General features: G+C 41.2%; 2 protein-coding genes across 3 annotated transcripts; one reads left to right on the plus strand and one right to left on the minus strand.

Annotated features, from left to right (window-relative positions):
* Positions 1-2,658: 2,658 nt before the first annotated feature.
* LOC108040011 (protein rhomboid) lies at positions 2,659-16,238 on the minus strand. 2 transcript variants are annotated; one of them, XM_017117239.2, is made up of 7 exons: positions 15,965-16,238; positions 15,818-15,910; positions 15,622-15,645; positions 15,369-15,545; positions 4,001-4,231; positions 3,528-3,939; positions 2,659-3,463 (listed from the first exon to the last, which is right to left on the minus strand). In XM_017117239.2, the coding sequence occupies exons 1-7, from the start codon at positions 16,133-16,135 to the stop codon at positions 3,114-3,116; spliced, it is 1,458 nt and encodes a 485-aa protein (XP_016972728.1). In that variant the 5' UTR covers positions 16,136-16,238; the 3' UTR covers positions 2,659-3,113. The 2 variants fall into 2 exon arrangements, with proteins under 2 accessions (XP_016972728.1, XP_016972729.1); XM_017117240.2 differs by lacking the exons at positions 15,369-15,545; positions 15,622-15,645; positions 15,818-15,910; positions 15,965-16,238 and adding an exon at positions 5,711-5,856.
* LOC108040013 (dynein light chain roadblock-type 2) lies at positions 4,473-5,160 on the plus strand. Its single transcript, XM_017117241.2, has one exon. It carries the CDS (start codon positions 4,563-4,565, stop codon positions 4,875-4,877), a length of 315 nt encoding a protein of 104 aa, XP_016972730.1. The 5' UTR covers positions 4,473-4,562; the 3' UTR covers positions 4,878-5,160.
* Positions 16,239-16,409: the final 171 nt, after the last annotated feature.

A 16,409-nucleotide genomic window follows, 5' to 3' on the forward strand; every position in this document is an offset into this window, starting at 1 on the left:
TTTCCATCGTTTGAAAGGTGTCCACGATTCTTCGAAAATCCCTTAGCAGTGGTTTAATTATTGCTGGTTATGCAACACGACAAAGTTTATTGATCCAATAAATTCGATACTTTTGATTAATACTTGTTTATGTCTCATTGCATATATATAAATGAGAATTTAGATCATTTTTAAATGTCTCTTAAAGAAAGTTTGAATAGCGGCTTTTGAATCTATTAACATTCTTTTGTTTCAGTTTCATTTGCATTTGTTAGCCTTATCGTTACGCCAGCTCATTTTATGCTACTCATTCTTTTGATTTCATAACTGGAATCCTTTCTAGATTCTTTCTCCGACTTCTTGTGTTATTATCCCTGCCACTCGAATCCCTTTTATAATTGCTCCTGTGGCACGGAAAACTCTTTCTCCCGCTCCTCGGTCGCATTTCTAAGCTTTTTCAAATACCCGACTGTGGCAGAAATTAATTACACTGCCAGGACATAAGGACACTTGGCCCAGGACAGGGAGTTCATGGAGTGTTTAATGAAGCGGTTTAAGTGGCGGGTTTGCGGGGGAAAAGCGGCGTTTCACAAAAAAAGGCGGCCAGGCCAACAAATTTCCATATTTGCCCGTTGTCGGCGCCGGCGTCGAGTGAGATAAATGGATGGAGGACAAGTCCTGGGGCAGTGCTCGTCCCCCTTCCCTTTTCTTTCCACCTGAAGTGGACTTTTTGTCCAGTGGAGTTCATTGAAATGAATAAGGAAGAGGGGCGACAAGAGGTTACTTCTTTCGTTGCTGTTTCGGCTTGTGTTTGGGCTGCCAATATTTCAGTTGGCCTTATGACAGCTACAAGTGCGCCTCTTGATAAGCATTCCGACGATCCCAGTCCCCATGTCCATGCTGCGGATAAAGCGACGACAACTGGACGATGTGAGCTGCGAGATGTGTGAGGTTTCCTCGCAAGACAAAAGGCATATTACAGGTTGCAAGTTGCAAGTTGCAGGTTGATTGCAAGCTCGCGTGGGACGCACTCTTCATGGCTCCGCTGGACATGGTCGCGTGCTCCATTGTTTGTGTGTTCCCTGGAATTCCCCGATTCCGATTCCGCATGAATATGTCAATGTAATGATCTCCGTCGTCTGGTTGTTCTTCTGGTCGGTTCGCATCTGTGGAATTACATAAATATTAACTTGTACTTTTTATAAACATGTTTGCGCACCAGAAACTGCAGTTTGCCGTCCTGGTCTTGTTGAATTCCGAGCGAAGGAAGGCTTCGATTGATATGATTTATACACTAAAGACCATTCCAGACTGGCTTCATTCTTGAGGAGTAAGTTAAGTGCAGTTCAGCAAGTTAATCTATTGACTATAGCAAGACATTAAACCTGATTTTTAAGTATTTCTTAGGGAGCAATCGCATCAAGGGCATAACCACAAATTAAGTTCTTCTCTTTTCTTTATAATTTTAAAAGTTACAATAAAACTTAATCTTAAACTAATCTTTAAATCCAAAAAAAAATGTTGCCTAATGAAAATTATTAGGATATTAGGATAAGCTAGAATTTGAAACATATTTAATATGTACAACATTTTTACAAAATGTATATATTTTTTAAGACTGAACAATTGTTCAAGATCTTTTAGCTAGAACTGTTGTTCTTACCTTTTTTCCAGTTTGTGTTCTTTTTTTCAGTCAGTATATACGTATACGTCTCCTTCTGACTCAAAATTAGCCCAACCCCACATTAATCAGCGTCAATGGGAGCAGCTCCTGGTGGACAGGAGGACTAAAAAGGACGCAGTTGCGTTCCTGTCACATTTTGCATTTGTTTTTCCGCATTTTTTCTTCTTCTTCCTCCCACCGCGGAAAATTGTGACAAGACTGACGAATGACTTGGCGGCGAATTGTGCTCAAACAAACATAAATTCGGTGTCCGCTGGGATTGGAATTTGTTGACTGCTCCTCCGGCTGGCTGTCCCAACGTTTTCCCAATGTCCTGGCCAAAAGCACGCAAGGCAAAAAGCCAAAGTTAACACACGAACGAAGGATTGTCCCAGGTGCACGCGTGTCGCGTCGCGCGAAATTGTAGTTTTTGCCAACGGATTGTGTCATAACTCATGGAAATGATAAGGATGGATGGCCCAGCCTTATCGGCCAGCACGCGAATCGGTTAAATCGCACTATAACTCACTTTTTAAGCCAATTTAAACAAATTTTCACGGAAGCACTAATGAAATGACGCGTTTTAATGCCGATCGCGACCAGTGAGTCCACACTGCGATCAGTGGAAAACCAGGTGGCATCTTTGCCACTTCAAAGCTTTAACCCTTCTGCATTTTTCGACTATGGCGGCCAGTGTACACACACCACAAAACATTAAGCCCTTGATTAACTTTAAATTATTTGTTTCAAGTTTTAAATTTTAATTTTATTTACAAGTAAAACAAACTGTGTAAATACAAAATATGTATATTTATGCTTTTCTCTTTGGTGCTTGTTCTTAATGTATCCCCTAAAGCTGGCAGTGCTGATTTACGCTCGGCTATATCAAATTGAAACCGATTTAATAATCTTTTTTTTCTATATTTAATATTAATCATCAGTAGTGATCTTGAGGTAGTTATCTCAATTTGTTGTAAGGCCTGTGAATTTAGAATAAATAGCTTGCTTTGCCAATATCGGTTTCCATATAGCCCTTAAAGCATTTATATAATTAAATTTTTTTTGTATGTTACAGATTATTGTGGAGTTTTAATCTTAGCTCATATAAAGTCTTCTGATTCTGCAGTTTCACTTAAGTATATATAGAAAATGTGGAATTCCTTGAGCATTATGTTACACCTAATCAGTTCGATTTGTTGTAAATATTCTCTTACAATTCTTACGATATATTGTTTGTACTTAACTAGCAAACAAAACAAAATAATTTACGCCGAATGGCAAGTAAGCATACGAGATATATATCCGATCCTTCAGATACAGTGCTAACAAAACAATAAACGGGAAACCTAATTGACGTCCGAAAACAATAAAAACTTTAACGGAACGCAATAAACAAAACGTAAGCAAACTACCAATTAAAGACAAAACTAGGAATGAATTCTAATCATCCTGTTGAAATCCTCCAGGGACATCACACATGAAAATCGTTGAAATACGTTTCCGTCACTCGGATCTTTTCCACGCGAATATTGAACATGGCAAATCCATTCATAATGTTGAAGGCGATGGCAAAGACCACCAGAGCTGAGTATGTTCCCAAGGCGATCCACCAAAGAAGCTGCTCGTGGAGCTTCTGCTCAAAACTTTTGAGAACCAGCAGTCCAATAGTTAGGCCAGCTATTGCTCCTGCCAAATGGGCCACAAATGAAACGGCAACCACTGTTTCAGCTTGATCTATGGCCACGACTTCACTCGATGATCCCAACTGCAGTTCATCGCCAGCATAGCGCGCATAAATGGCAAACCCAAAGTCAAAGGAAACTGTAAATAGATGTCATTATGATATAATATACATTCATTGATTTTATGTAGAAGAATAACCCACCGAAAACCAGAATGTGAAGCAACTTGATGACTCCGTAACGCATCTGATGATAATTGAGCAACACATTCGCCAGATGAGCGGCCAGCAGAGCGTAAACTCCCCCGCTGGCTCCCACAAGAAACACTTCCGGATCAAAGATGCTGGTGCCCAAGCTTCCCGCCAATACTCCCGAAAAGTATATGCAGGCGATCCTCGTGGATCCATGGACCATCTCCAGTGGCAGGCCAAAAGCCAGCTGCACGGCTACATTGAACCCGAGGTGGAGCCACCCAGCATGGAGAACCATATAGAAGAGGAACCGCCAAATCTCGTGCCGCTTATCCGGGCGGTAAATAAACATGGAGTCCGAGGGTATGGGTCCTCTTGGAGCAGCCTCACCCGTGACAACAGAGTGATACACAAAAAAGCCCAGCTGGTGGAAAAACAATATAACATTAAGGTTTTGTAAAAGGTGAAGTCATTTTTTAACCCACCTCTACCACAGTGACCAGGATAATGAAAAAGGGCGGCGGGCAGCAGGTGTATCGATCGGCGTAGTACTTGCGATCGCGCTCCTCGGGCAGGATCTCCATGGCCACGGCGTGCACCATTTTCCGGAAGAGTGGCGGTTCGTTTAGCACTAGCTGGAAATCGTTTTCTGAGCAGACTTCACGATCTCGATGGTGTACGGCGCATTTAAAACTACGCGTCCGCTTGCCGCTCATCTGCAATTTAGTTTTGAAAATTAATTAACCTACAACTCATAATCAGTTAAATGTGAAAATGATAAAGGAGCAACACCTTAAATTAAGGTTTCTGTGAAGGTATGGAAATTTTCATCAAGGGTAAATCGATAGTTTTTATAATTTTTGCCTTTTATGTAAGGTACAAAAGTAAACCTTCTATCCCAGTAAGCTAGTGCACTAAAATCATGAATATTTCACTGGAGACCGCTTAAAACTTCAGTCTCTCGACAATCCCATTAGAATACGGATCATAGCTCATACCTAAAATATTTTATAAATTAAATTTTCTAGTTTTTCAACTCTTTTCAAAATGTCGAAAATTTATCTGAAGGCGATGGAGGAGGTGGTGCAGCGCAATACGGACAACTCGAACCGGATTACGGAGCAGGCGCAGGGATTTGTGGTTTCGGAGAATGCAACGGATAGTCTGCTCCACACATCCTTCGATCTGACCACGGCCCAGGGGATTGTGAAGCACCTGCACACCAGTTTCCTAAAGTTAGCCCAGAGTTGCGTCCGTGATTTGGATCCCGAAGATAAACTGTGCTTCCTGCGCGTCAAAACCCGTAAACACGAGTTCCTAGTTAGTCCAGAGGAGTGCTTCACGGTAACTGTGGTCTTGTAACCGCCCCGCCCCGCTCATAAGACGAAAAGGACAAATACTTGAACACACCCACATGGCTACTGCTGCCCCACTCGCACTTTGCTGATGTTGTTGTTGCAGATCGTCGTATATCTTTAACCCCCCAAAAACTAAACGAGCCATAAAATTATGAACAGAACATTTATGCGTGTGACTGGCCAAACTAAATTATGTTTATTATGTAATTAAGATGTTAGCAGAGATGCCCCGATGACGGCCATTAAACCAACCACAAAGCGGGCAAAAATCCGCAAAAAGCGGAAAATGTGTATTGTCTTTAATTAAAAGTTGGGACGGCATACAAATGAAGCCTACACGCAATTAAAATGTCTGATTACGATTGCGAAAGAAAAAGGTCACAAATTAAGCCTGCCTCGGCCTCGGGGCAAAAATAGTAACTTCCGCCTGCTTTGGTAGGGGGAATTTATGGAGCTTTTAGTTAATCGGAGCTAGTCCGACAGTTTTAACAGTAGTAATTTTCAAATTTTTTTAATTGATAAATTTCCTCTAGACAACTGGAAGCTGTGGCTCCAGCGTACGGAATGGACGATGTAGGGTGGCAACTCTGGCTTTTACGCTGATTTCTGTGCAAGTAGTTTTTAATCGTTTTAAACCATACTAAAGTTTAATTTTATTTTTTTTTTCATCAATTGTAACATTAATATTGGCAATATTTACATACATACATATGTATGTATATTACATAATCAAACACACCGAAATATTTAACTTGCATGTGGGTGCTTTTTCTTACGGTAAATTCATTGACAAACTAAACTCCACTTTCTTTAATTTTAGATCAATTAAGGACTTACGCGGTGAAATCACTGTTTCCCGATGTGATATTTTATTTTGCTTATAAATTAGTCATTACGTTTATTATTTAATCACAATTAACACATAAAACTAAAGACAACTTTCCCGCCAGCGTGCGTAAGTTTCCGCACTGCGCTTTTCACTCTCATTCCGCTTGGCCCAGTGCTGCAAAACAATGTTGCTCAATGCCAGCTGACTTAGAACCGCCAAGATCAAAAATATTCAAAGTTTACTTCCGATTTGGGCCAATTTCTGGGTATTAAATTGTTACTATACGCAGACAAAGGGCGCAAAAAATCTATGTTGTCAACAATGGGAACTCCCACACGCATTGTGGCCGGGTGACAAATCGCATTTTTCGGCAAGATCAAGCGATCACAACAAAGTGCCAACAGGGCCAATAGGGGAAAATTGTATTCCCAACAAATAATTGCTTATCGTTTGTTTGGCGGGCTCAGGCTGCTGCGGCTGATAATGTCATTATCCTGGACGCAGGAAAAAGGAGTCCTGCCCGCCGCATGACGTCCACAGGTAGGCGTCTCCCCTGTTATTTAACAGTGGTAAAAGTCTTTACAGTCGTGTTCAAAAAATAATGGATATTTTTACTTTCAAAATAAAGCACTGGTTTTAATAATAATAATTAAATAACTAACTCGCATTATAACATATTACAATTAAATGTAACATAAATAAATTTATAAATGATGATATGGTGAAGACACCATTTTTTTTAGTACAACAAAAAATATCTTTTAATAAATTTTAAATGATAATGCTTTACACTTCGGCGGTTTTAGTTCATAAAAAAAGTATAAGCCAACTGTCAATTGACCCAAAGTTTATTTTCATGTTTTATAATAATTAATTTTTAATTCTGATATTCAAATAACTCATCTTTAATATCCTTTTTGATAGAAATTTTTACTAATATTATGTCCGTTGCTGTATTCTAGCCTCGTTCACCTTTTGCAGGACTGGTCGACAAATTGACGCAAAACATTTAACGCTTGGGATTGGGTCAGCGGGCATGGTCAAACGGCAGACAGGAGCGAGGAGAGAGGAGTGAGGAGTGAGGGAAAAGGACCACAGGACGACGTTGGCGGCCCTCTGTGAGGCACAAAAAATTCCTTTGAATTGCGTCCGTTGCAGGAGAAATACACAAACACGGCGATATGTATTATCCGTATTTTTGTTGCCGGCCTGTGGCTATGCGCAAAAAAGGACATCTCCTCCGGCGGTTGCTCCGGTGGCAGGATGATGGCGGTCCACAGGATCGGTGGTTCAGAGGTTTGGAGGTATTGTGTGCCTTCTATTATGCATTGCGTACGGCTTCGCCCGGCGTGTTGACATTTTTATTCCAAACAGTTGAGCAATATTTATAAACTGGCCGGAAAAAAAGGTGCAGGAGTATGGGGAGGTCGTGCATGGTGCATGCCCAATGGCTTTATTTCCGGGTGACCATGTAAAACGTCCTCGTGGTTTGCAGCTTATTAAATGAGCTATTTGATTAACAATGTTCTGTGCTTGCTGTTATGGCTAATGGAAGGACAAAAGCGAATCTTTACAACATGAACACAGGGAGCACCATAAAATGTGTGCAAGAAAAAATTCCTTTTTATGGCAATCCTATGAAATATTTATGAACGAGTACAAGTAAAAGAAAATTTAATTGAAGAGCATGGTAAACTTTGTATCTCATAAATAAAGATAATTATGCAAGATTATTTTGGTTTATATATGTACTTCTTTCTGCAAATACTAAGGTTCTTAAGCCGACACTAAAATTTCTCAATTAAGCGGAAATGTACAATTTACCTTGCCACTCAATTACTTTGTTTTTCTTTGGCAGCTTATTAAATGTCATATTTTGCATGCCCAGGAGCAAGGCAAAGCCCCTGTGACTACGGAAATGTTGATGTTTGCACGGGCGAAACACCTTGCAGCCGAGAGACCGCCTGACCCGAGATCATCTAATTGAATGACAATATTATGCCAAGGCCTAATTCAATTTGCATTGCTTGGGAATCGCTGCAGGTGGAGGAGCTCGAACATGGCCTGAATCTTAAACAAACACGGCAATTACAGCAAACGGATGCACTTGTCTGGCCAAATGACTTGGGCCTGTAATTAGCCCGGAGATGAAAGGATGCGGGATGGGTTCATATACGCCCTTTTTGTTGGCCTTTTGTCGGCCTTCTCGGGGGTCCCGGCTAATTATCACATTTTTACTCATTAAATTCACATTTGCCTGTTTTTTCTTTGTTTTTTCCCGTATTTTTGGCAGGTCCTGCGTTGATCCTGCTGCCTAATTACGGGGTAATCAGGCTTTCAGCCGCTCTGGCTACTGAATGATGATTGATTGTGGCGGTGGAATATGCTAAAAACAACCAGAAAACTTCCCCACTTAACTCATTTTCATTCCAGGTGACATCTGCCGAAGCGCGTGCCAAAGAAAAGGGGCGAGGAAAGTGCAAACAGCAGCTGAAATGGATATGGAAAGCAGCCAAGGAAAAAGCAAATCGAAAACTGATTTGGAGCGGAAGTTCGTTTGCACCTTTCTGCAGTTTCCTGTATTTGCCGCCGCCGTCAGAACAATAAAAACACACACAAGCCACTTCCATATCCACAATCGCAATCAGAATCGTCGAGTGTTCTATATACCTTAACTTGTCTTGGCCTTTGACTTCGTCTTTTGTACTAAGAGAGTTGAGATGGGAACGAAGTCACCGCCCGTTGGCTTTTGAATGAGCTGCAAATCAAAAGCTATATGCGATTTCACACAAGTAAGGATAAGGATATGCGTGTGCACGCAGAGAAATTTACTTTTTAACAAGATAAGTGGTTAATAACTAAAAATGGTAAGGAATTCAGCTTAATGTGATGTACTTTTGTTGGTTTTTAAATGATATTAAAATGGTCGGGTTCGTATGGGCCTTTCTCCCCTTCTTGTAATTTAAAGATCACTATAAAGTATATGAATAAGATATTAAATAAACCAATTTTTGTGTACATTGTACCAAAAAGTATGTATAACATTTACTTTGCAGTAGCAGTTATAAATACGAACTATTTAACCTTAGTATAGCTGGGATATTTATTATAAGGTATAAGCTTTATGAAGATTTTCCCGAGACATATTGAACATTGTTTCCAACTTTAAGATCCAAATTTCTTTCTATGTATGCAAAAGCAAGGAGCAACGATCCCTGGCAGCTGCTCCTTCGGAACGCTGTATTTGATTTGCGATTCGAGGCAGGCGGAAATGGAATGACACGCGAGGCACTCTTACTTTGTTTGAGGATTGGCAAAAATGGTGCCTCCATTGCCTCCGACAAAAACCGAAAAAAAACAAGGAACCAAGAACCCGCCGTAAGAGACTTCCACTTGAGCCTCACGCATTGTTTGCGCTGCGTGCCGAAGGGGCGTGCTGGAAATCGGATATAGGATCGTTCGGGACAATCAAATAGCGCAGAGAGTTTTCCAACCCACTGAGCAGCCGCAATCGTTAGAGAATCAGCTGCCGATTGGAAGACTATATAGCGATGAGGTGCCAACCCGAGCCACGCGTGTCCTAAGCGCAATGGTCAAAATTGGACACTGGCCGTCTCATTAGCGCACCAAAGGTTGGAAGGTTAATGATGCGCACCCCGTGCTTGGGCTTCCGTCTGCTACTCCACCTCCACACGCAATTATGCGACGCACTTGAGCTTGAAGGGCCATGGAGCAGGGGAGTGCACACAAAGAAAAACAGGGGTCAAACTGACCAAAAAATGCTAAGCATAAATTTCTGATGATATAGATGTAAGTAACTGTATAATTGTAACTCATATGTAACTCAGAAATCATATGATTTGGGAATATCTTAAATAGAATAAAATTTTGACGCACTTGTACACTAACCAAACTCAAAATATTTAGTTGGGAATTGTAAGCGACGTTTCTGCGATGAAAAGTTCTTCAAAGAAAAACAGTTTCATTACCCTATCCAAAGTAATTTAATCTATACAACAATAATTTTGATTAAGTTATGCAAAGAAAGCGAATTGCATAAATTTAAATACTTTTTTTTTAGTGTGTATATGTAGGAGGAATGCAGTTTGTTCATTCATTGACCCCGGCTAGTAGCTCGGGTTTTATGGTGTCGTCGTAAATGTCAGGTGCGCACCCCATTTAAATTTATTCAACGTAATTAGTTGTCTCCCTGTAAAGTAAGTGTCTCTGTGAATAGTGAATAAAGTGGCAGCCCACGAATCTAATTTGATTGCCAGCTACAAGTTTTTCTTCCGCTTGCCCAAAAATTCGATTTCCCCTGTTGTAGATAAATTTTGTGGCGCGGATTATACGACATATAAACCATATAAATGGGACACAACACCTGCAGGTGGAAAAAACATGCAAAAATAATCATTGCGAGATATGTGAACGGGACATGACGCCGCAGGATGCCAAACAGAGGATGCTCCAGTGCGAGCACCACCACCATTCTCGCCTCGGTTATCGGTGAATTCCGTGACGATGGCAAAAATATTGCAACGCAGCCAAAAGGGGCAAAAGCGAAAGGAGTGGAAAAAGGGTCTGGGTCTGGGTCCTGGTCCATTTCGTGTTCACGTCGTTATCCTTGCCCCGGATGCACAACAATCAAAATAAACGGCTGCCAAATTGACCATTGACCAAACATCGGCAGCAGCAAAAACGAGAAGGTGGAGCAGAACCATTGCACCAGGATGTGGGGGCGCAGGAGGAGCTCCAGGATGTGTGGGAGGTGTGTAAACTGAAGCACCGCACTGGACAGCGACATCATCTTTGGCACTGTCACGTCCACTTCGTGCACTATTCACGAGTCAAGCAGCCATCACGGAATAAACATGAAATTCCCTTGTTTTTCCGCAGACGGAAAAACGATTTAAGGAACAAACGAGGAAAACCTTAAGTACATTTCGATTAACGAGTTCAAGGTGTTCCATAAAAAAGGAAGTAATTAAAAAGGACATGACTTTTGTTAAAATTAAAAAAATCAACCGGTAAGTTTTTAGCAACTTTAATTATGGAAAGGAAGGAAATCCAAAATTCTTTAAAAATGTAACAAGCTATTTTAAAGCATACGTTCTTATAAATTCTAAGATAACAAAATGAATGCAAATTAATGTGTCCCAAAATAGACAAATTTAACACTAATATGAATTAACCATTAAATCTTTAGCAATCGTAATTAAAGAGAATCCAACTGCCTTTGATATTGATAGCGTTTACCGCAGAAAAATGTGAAATAGGCCATAATTGATACCCTATAAGCCAGCTGCCGTCAAGAGTTAGTAACTACCGCCTCATAATTAAGCAGAAATGTTCGCTCATCTCGCGGCCTCACTCGATTTACGCGATATTATTGCAGAATAATGAAATCGCCAGAGATTCCAATTCAATCTACGCGCCGCGTAGGCCATTTATGGATTGGCATTGATTTAATACCGCGTCGCAGAGATCGCCTCCAGGTTTTGTTCCCCCGAGTCCAAGGCGCAAGGCATTTTGCACCTACTTCGGGGCCCAAGACCAAGTCGCACTCGCGGCTCCAAAGTCCGAATCTGATCTGATTCCGCCGCCTATCGGACCTGGAGATCAGCGGCGGCAGACGCCACCTCGGCGGAGGCTGGATCAGCAGGATGGAGTCGTGAGGGGAGCTTCACAACACTCAGGAAAGTTTCATATCAGTTAAAAAGTATTTGAAAAAATATCCTTAATTTTATAAGGTTATAGATTTCAGTTCATTATAATATAACTTCTGCAAAAATATCCATTAGGTTGATCGACATTTTTGTCAAATAGTTTAAAAAACTATTTGTTAAACTTTAAAATTCTTAAAGCCAGAAATATTTGGATTTCAGAAAGATAAGTTTCCAAAATATTTTAAAATCTAGAGCGAAAACCAAGTTACTTTTTGAAACACGAAGTCCGGGTGTTTGTATTTGAAAGACTTTTGAAAGGCTTAAACTAAATATTCCTTCTGGATTTAATGGGACTTTTCAGTACAACAAAAATTATTTTCGGGCATAGATCGATCATAAAAAATATGTGATAGGCTGTGTACCGAAAGCTCACGTAAACAGACTCTACACGACTCGATTATCAGAATTTTTTCTAAATGCACCTCTCCAATGTTTATTCAATAAACCCGATCTGAGATGCGGCACCAGGAGGAGAAGCTGCAGAACAGCAGCTGGCTGGCATTCCTCTGAGGAGCGACCGTTCTGCAGTGGGCCCATTCAAGACAAGCCGCTGGAATTTCTTGGTGCGTGCTTGGCACAGGCATAGGCACAGGTTGGGATTCAGCTGGTCGCCTTGGTATCAAGCTGGAGCTTTGGCGTCTGCCAGCTGCGTCTCCTGATTATGATAATGGCAGCCGGACTGGACCGGATCGGGTTGGACCGGGAACCCCATTGCACCACCAGGCCAGTTCGCTGGCCAGTTGTGCGCAATTGCTTTCGTTTATGATCGAATGATCGAATGCCTGGCAGCTCCGTTGACTTTCTGATTAATGCAAGAATGCTCCTTGGCGGCGTTCCTTCTTTTTTCCCGATCCCACCACCACCGACTGCAATTAAAAGTGGATACCCCTCACTGAAAGGGTCTTTAAATCAGTGGCTAACACAGGACCGCTTAAGATAAGGTCGGAGAATTTAATTTCCGGAGGCAAAAAAAGGGTTCAACATTATCCCCTCAGTAATCATAAATAACTAGTTGTTTTCCTCCGAACAAATTCAGTATTCTTCAGAATAATGTTTTACTATTTAAAGCTTAAATTCGAACAACAAAAAATTTAAGATTTAGAAGCACATATAAAAACAACAATCAGAATAATGTTTTACTATTTAAAGCTTAAATTCGAACAACAAAAAATTTAAGATTTAGAAGCACATATAAAAACAAGAAAGGAAAGCTAACTTCGGGCGGAGCCGAAGTTGATATACCCTTGCAGAATACTCTGTAAATTATATTCTCCAAAATTATTCATATTATGCGTTCTTAATACACATAAAAAATCCCAACTTCCTAACTTTAAAAACACCAACGTTATAGCATTTCCAATCGTTCAGTTATATGGCAGCTATAAGATATAGTCGACCGATCCTTATGAACTTTGGTAGGTCGGATTGATTGGCCAAAAATAAAACCCATAGAAAATCCCAACTTCCTAACTTTACAAACACCAAAGTTATGGCATTTCCGATCAATCAGTTATATGGCAGCTATAAGATATAGTCGGCCGATCCTTATGAAATTTGGTAGGTCGGATTGATTGGCCAAATATAAAACCCATAGAAAATTCCAACTTCCTAACTTTACAAACACCAAAGTTATGGCATTTCCGATCAACCAGTTATATGGCAACTATAAGATATAGTCGGCCGATCCTTATGAAATTTGGTAGGTCGGATTGATTGGCCAAATATAAAACCCATAGAAAATTCCAACTTCCTAACTTTACAAACACCAAAGTTATGGCATTTCCGATCAATCAGTTATATGGCAGCTATAGGATATAGTCGGCCAATCCCGGCCGTTCCGACATATATACTGCGTGCAAAGGAAAGAAGGGTGTGTGCAAAGTTTGAACTCGATAGCTTTAAAACTGAGAGACTAGTTTGCGTAGAAACAGACAGACGGACAGACGGACAGACGGACATGGCTATATCAACTCAGGAGGTGATCCTGATCAAGAATATATATACTTTATAGGGTCGGAGATGTCTCCTTCACTGCGTTGCACACTTTTGACCAAAATTATAATACCCTCTGCAAGGGTATGAATATAAAAGATCAATAATAATTCACTTGCAAGCTTATTGTCAGGGAAAACATAAAGTTATATTAGTGATATAAAAATACTACATATTTAACCTCAAAGCTTAGCCTAATTATTTTATGTAATTGAAAAACGCCTCCTCTATAATGTAAAACCCCTTAAAAATTTCCTTCAGTCATAATAAATAAACTTCAACTTAGCAGCCAAGTTGACTGCAGATAAGAGCATACCCAGTTCGTTTTTGGCCCTGGACACACAGATTGATTCTTGACCGGCTGCCGTCGCCTGCTGTGCCTGATGTTTGGATGCCTGATGCGTGGTCCAAAGCCAGAGAAGCCGAGCCCGGCCAGATGCAGTCCGATCCGAGGAAGACAAACGACAGTCGCCAGCCAGCCTCGTGCCTCCAGTTGTCATAACGTTCAACACATCGCGCCCCTCGGTGGCGTCTTGCGTCTTGGCCACGTCCTCGCCCCCAGCCGCAGCCACGTCCACATCCCCGAGCTCTGTGCGCTGCCATAAAAGGATTTGTCACGTGCGAGCTTTTGTTGAAAATGCAACAATCATCAGACTGCATTATGCATGGCGCATTGCCAGGTCGGACATCGTTTCTCGGCATTCCTGACGATCCCTCCAATACTCCACTGCCACCAAGTCCTGGTCCAGCAGATCATTGAAATTTATAATTAAGTGGAAATATGTTGTCTACGATAACAACAAGGATCTCAGATTGCTGCCGGAGATATGAATTCCTCACAAAGTGGCGGGGGCGGGGGGAGAAACGGAGCCCTCAATTGGAATAACAAATGCATTAGCAGGCCAAACAAGGACCTAATAATGTCCTCGTCGAGGGAATGTGAATGGAAATCCATTGTGCAAAGAATGGGTTTGGTCTCATCCACAATTACCGTTAGGCACACACACATCCAGACACAAACAAAGTGGGGCAAATAAGGACATACCAGCCTGGCTAATTCATGACTTTAAGGACACTTTGGCAAACAATCGAACGGCCAAGGCGAAGGAATATTCACTTTGGAATTGATTATGCATGAGTGTTTTGTCGCGTGCGGTCTGTGTGCGTGCCAATCAACTGGGGAGAATCAATCAAAATGCAATAGGATTGCCAATCAAAGGCAAAACCGAGAAAAGAGCCTTCCCTCGTGCACAGAAGTCACTTGTCCCGCAGGAGCAGCTGCATCAGAGCTTAAATCCAATGCAGACAGATTCTGGGCAGTACTTTCGGACCACATCAGGGCAAATAGCCAGCCCCAGGTAAGCAGGACAAACAATCAAATGTCCAGCGAAGCGTTGCGAAAGGACCGAAGGAGCAAAGGTGTACATTGAAAAAAATTATTTATTTCAAGACCTTCGAGTGTTAAATTGAAATGCCTATGATTTGGTTTTCTGCACTGATTTGGAATACAAATTATAAAGTTTAAAGCAAAATATGTAATGGGTATAAAATGAATAACTAATATACCTTTTTTTTAGAAACAACCGACGGGTTTTCAATGGATGTTTCTTGCAAAGCATATAACAATTTGAGGACAATATGGAACTACTAAAAAATTACTATATTTTATGCACCGTGTATCCGTAAGCGTTGCATTTATTTGCCAAGGCCCACTTTTTGCATTTGCCAAACAAGAGTGCGGCCAGGACGAAGCCTTGTCCTCCGTTTGTTTGAACACGAGCCTACACTTTGGTCGTCGTCCTGGCCGAGTACTTTGCACCTGTGTTTGCACTTAAATCGAGTTTGCCGTTGATGAGCAGCTCGGGACAAACACACGCACGGTTACTTGGGTTCTTGGGTAGTATGGTAACTTGGCCAGTGGCCATTGTAATTGCGGCGCACTCACCACATTCACAAAGTCCTGGAACGTCACGTAGCCGGGTCCTGTTGGCAGTTTCGCCTTCTTGGCTCGCTCCAGCAGCAGTTCCCGCTTGTTCATAGGTACTTGGGACAGGAACTCCGGCGACCTCAAGGCCACCAGAAATTCCTCGACGGATATTTCGCCAAAACCTTCGGGATCAAACTGCAAAAGAGGATAAATAAATAAAATCACTATTATAGTCCCAAATTTGGGGGGGGGAATGTTTTGGCTTACTTACCATATCAAAGAGAAGTTTCCATTTCTGTAAATAAAGTTAAAAAATGTGTATATATTTGTAGTAGTTGAAAACTTTAGAAACTTGCAAGATCTATTAAAGCCAATCGGTTGAAAAACATAAATGGCTTAAGTTGTATAGAATGTGCATAGGAACATAGTAGTGAATTGAGTTTTAAATATTTCCTCTTGGAACTTACATCTCTCAATAACTCCCGTCGTAGTTCGGACTCATCAAAGTCCGAGTTTAGGGATGTGTGTTCCGTATCATAGCCGGCATCATTGGTACATTGCTAGAAATAGATATCTTTATAGATCTGATCCCAAAACACTTTCAAAGAACTTACATATCGCATTTGGGTGTGCGAAATAGATCCTATGGAGGCCAAAGAACCGGCGATTGTGGATATGTGTTCAATATCGGCCAGCGTCTCCTGCTGACTACTACCGCCGGCATTTTGCTGACTGGTTGGGTTTTCCAGCGCCCGGGAGCTTCCTCGCTCGGAGCCGGGCCACATCCTGCTGTTCCTGGCTATCCAGGTTTGTTCGTGGGATCAAGGGGTAAATTCGTAGATCTCTTCTGGAATGTTACTGGCAGTGATTGTAGCGATTAAAGTTCAGCTGTTGATAAATATAATTTTATTTAGTGTTTTTATTTCGATACTTTGATTTCGTAGAAAAATCATATAAAAAAAGTTATTTTATTTTTGTTATTTAAAGACACTATAATCATTTTAAAATTTTTGGAATCTGTATCCCCCCTTTGGAGCCACTGTGCAGAGCTTTTTGTGC

This window comes from Drosophila rhopaloa, unplaced genomic scaffold, assembly GCF_018152115.1.
Source record: "Drosophila rhopaloa isolate 14029-0021.01 unplaced genomic scaffold, ASM1815211v1 contig_163, whole genome shotgun sequence".
Taxonomy (NCBI): domain Eukaryota; kingdom Metazoa; phylum Arthropoda; class Insecta; order Diptera; family Drosophilidae; genus Drosophila; species Drosophila rhopaloa.